The sequence below is a fragment of the Bison bison genome, unplaced genomic scaffold, assembly GCF_000754665.1.
Source record: "Bison bison bison isolate TAMUID 2011002044 unplaced genomic scaffold, Bison_UMD1.0 scf7180017864235, whole genome shotgun sequence".
In the NCBI taxonomy this organism is placed as follows: Eukaryota; Metazoa; Chordata; class Mammalia; order Artiodactyla; family Bovidae; genus Bison; species Bison bison.
Window position 1 is genome coordinate 4241354 of NW_011494807.1, and position 3586 is coordinate 4244939.

The 3586-nt window shown below is 43.5% G+C and overlaps 1 protein-coding gene across 1 annotated transcript; it reads left to right on the forward strand.

The window, feature by feature from the left end:
• The first annotated feature begins 727 nt into the window (after positions 1-727).
• Positions 728-1124, forward strand: LOC104993173 (histone H2B type 1-like). Its single transcript, XM_010846308.1, has one exon. It carries the CDS (start codon positions 744-746, stop codon positions 1122-1124), a length of 381 nt encoding a protein of 126 aa, XP_010844610.1. The 5' UTR covers positions 728-743.
• The last annotated feature ends 2462 nt before the right edge of the window (positions 1125-3586 follow it).

Sequence of the window (3586 nt, forward strand, 5' to 3'; positions counted from 1 at the left end):
ATCTTGTTATAATCATATAAATGGTAAGCCTTCTCAGCGGTCACCAAAACACTCATGACTTCTATCAGTTGATTTTATTCTAACTCAGTACATCTGGTCACATGGAACAAAGGGATGAGGCATGAAATTATCTGTCTGCCCTAACTCTGTCATCTGCTAAGACAGCACAACAATGTCTGCCACAGCACATCAAGAAAGCCCACATTTATTAGCATTCAGCTGGGGAAACTAAAGCAATTTATTGTGGGATAAAGATTCATTACAGGAATGAGATCTTATGCAGTTTCAGAGAAGCCTGGGAGATATCTAAGGATCCAGAAGAGAGAAATGAAAGGTTAGAGCTGACTAGCACCCAGCTTTCCTGAAGCACTAGGCTGATGGGTAAGGGTAAGTCAGAGCTTTCAGGGGAATTTGAGAAGCAGGTCATTGCCATTTTAGGGCAGCAAAGGGGAGCTGGGGAAGAGAGTATGAAAAGCTATCAACTGTGATGGCATCTACTTCTGGAGGTGTTCAGGCAAGTGCCTGGTGATGAGCATGGCACCTCTGCTGACCACCAGTGCTTCCATTCACAAGCAAGAGCTGGACAGGGACTCATGGTGTCTCCTTCCTCTTTTTATCACTATGCTCATCTCTGAACCTATAGTGGGAGAACAGGGGAAGAGAAAGTATGACTGGCTATAGCTATAACTTTATACTTAACTATAGCCCTGCATTTTGTATTGTTGGGTGTTGTCATTATAGACATGCCTGAACCGGCTAAGTCTGCTCCTGCCCCTAAAAAGGGCTCTAAAAAAGCTGTGACCAAGGCCCAGAAGAAGGACGGCAAGAAGCGCAAGAGCAGCCGCAAGGAGAGCTACTGGGTGTATGTGTACAAGGCACTGAAGCAAGTCCATCCGGACACTGGCATCTCGTCCAAGGCCATGGGAATCATGAGCTCCTTTGTCAAGGACATTTTCAAGCGCATAGCTGGTGAGGCATCACGCCTGGCGCATTACAACAAGCGCTCGACTATCACATCCAGGGAGATCCAGACCGCCGTGCGCTTGCTGCTACCTGGGGAGCTGGCCAAGCACACCGTGTCCGAGGGCACTAAGGCTGTCACCAAGTATACCAGCTCCAAGTAAATATAATATGCCTAGCCGCTGTTAACGGAGAAGGCAATGGCACCCCACTCCAGTACTCTTGCCTGGAAAATCCCATGGACGGAGGGCCTGGTGCACTGTAGTCCATGGGGTTGCTAAGAGTCGGACACAACTGAGCGACTTCACTTTCATAGCCCTGCCATAAAATGACTGGTTAGTGATTAGCCTTTAAAGTGGGTCTTCCAGGACATGTTTGTCCACTCCTCATCTCCCAGCTGTAGCACAAACCCCTTAGCACAGATGGCTCACCAGTTAGGCTTTTCATACCCATTTTATAACTCTGTAATACTCACAAGTTCCTCTGCGCTAGCTAGTCATGAGGAACTCAGTGATAGATACAACTTGCTCATTACTTAGGCTTTTAATAGAGTAGCAATCCCTGGTGGCTCAGATGGTAAAGAGTGCACCTGCAATGCTGGAGACCTGGGTTCAATCCCTGGGTCGGAAGATCTTCTGGAAAAGGAAATGGCAACCCATTTCAGTTTTCTTGCCTGGAGAATTCCATGGACAGAGGAGCTGGGCAGACTGCAGTCCATGGGTTGCAAAGAGTCAGACATGACTGAGTGACTCTCACTCACTTCACAGAGGAGAAATCCAGTAGGAGAAAGATCACAAAGTCATGGAAGGTTAAATATTATTAGTAATAGAAAATAAAAATGAGATAAACACATGCCATATCTACAGGAGGAAAATCCACTGTGGGCCAGCACTATGAAGAACAGTTCTTGGAGGAGGTGGCAAATGAGAAAGGCATGTAGAGACAGGATAAGCTGAGCACCTATGATCATTGCCAGTCAGCCTTGGGAACAAAGAGAGCCTGCATGACCTCAGAAGTTACCATTGGCAGAGATTAAACTAGTCAACTTGTTTAATCCTGCACAGGAAGAAAAAATTTTAAGGACTAAAGTCAAAGTAACTCTGGAAAGAAAAGGAGGACAAAGATTATACCATGAGAAAATAAAAGAGAAAGAGTAGATATCTGTTTTGAATCTTTTTTTAGAAAAAAAATCAATAAAAATGACAACATATATGCTTGAAAATGTCTGTTATGGTAGGGACCATGTTTTTCCTGTGTTTGAGACATTTTTGTCTTTGAATGATTAATGTGTCAAGTGTGGGTTTCCTTTCAGAATGAAACTGAATACAGTAAGTCCCTACATACAAATAAGTTCTGTCCTGAGACTGCATTCATATCTCTGGCTTCTTTGTGAGCCCAACAAAATTAGCTTTGGTACCCAACTTTTACAGATAATGCCAAATGCATGAACTAACTTATATGATTGGACACGTGAACACATGTTCGCATCTTTGAAAGTTTGCAACTTGAAGATTCACGTGTAGGGGACTTACTGTATTGGATCAGCATACAATTTTTTGGATTATAATTACAATTTTAAAAAGTCCTGTACCTTAAAAGGTACATTGGAAGGACTGATGCCAAAGCTGAAACTCCAGTACTTTGGCTACCTGATGCAAAGAACTGACTCATTGGAAAAGACCCTGATGCTGGGAAAGACTGAAGGCAGGAGGAGAAGGGGACAACAGAGGATAAGATGGTTGGATGGCATCACCGACTTGATGGACATGAGTTTGAGCAAGGTCCGAGAGTTGGTGATGGACAGGGAAGCCTGGTGTGCTGCAGTCCATGGGGTCCCAAAGAGTCCGACATGACTGAGTGATTGAACTGACTGACTGACTGAACCTTAATTGTCAATTCAGGAAAACTCCAGAAACAACCTTGCAGAATAAAGTAGGTCAGGGTTATAAGTGAGATTGAAAGCCATGAAGTGGATCTTCCTTGAGGAAAATGTTTTCCACAGAAGACACAGAGATGGCCAGCTGGTACATGAGAAGACACTCAAAGTCACTAATCATTAGGAAAATGCACATCAGAACCACAAGAGAAACTACCTTATGCCTGCTAGAATGGTTATCCTCAAGAAGACACTTAAGTGTTGGTAAGGGTGGATTGTTGGTAGGACTGTAAATTAGGGCAACTACTATGAAAACCTGTATGAAGGTTCTTTGGAAAATTAGAATTACGAGCCAACAATTCCATTTATAGTATTTATTTGAAGAAAACAAAGCCACTAACTCAAAAAGACATATGCACCCCCAATTTCAATGCAGCAGCCAAATAAGGAAGCCATCTGTCTTGTCAGTGCATGAATTGATTAAAAAAATGTGATACACATACAGTAGAATACTACTCAGCCATAAAAAAGAATGAAATCTTGCCATTTGTGACAACATGCTGCTGCTGCTGCTAAGTCGCTTCAGTCGTGTCCGACTCTGTGCGACCCCATAGACAGCAGCCCACCAGGCTCCTCTGTCCATGGGATTCTCTAGGCAAGAATACTGGAGTGGGCTGCCATTTCCTTCTCCCATATTGTCAGTTATAGTTCCTTATAAAAAAGACTCGTCTGATAGAATAACACATAAGT

What these genes read in the sequence shown, in the direction of transcription:
- LOC104993173 (XM_010846308.1), top strand. Translation starts at nt 744, where the DNA reads ATGCCTGAACCGGCTAAGTCTGCTCCTGCCCCTAAAAAGGGCTCTAAA.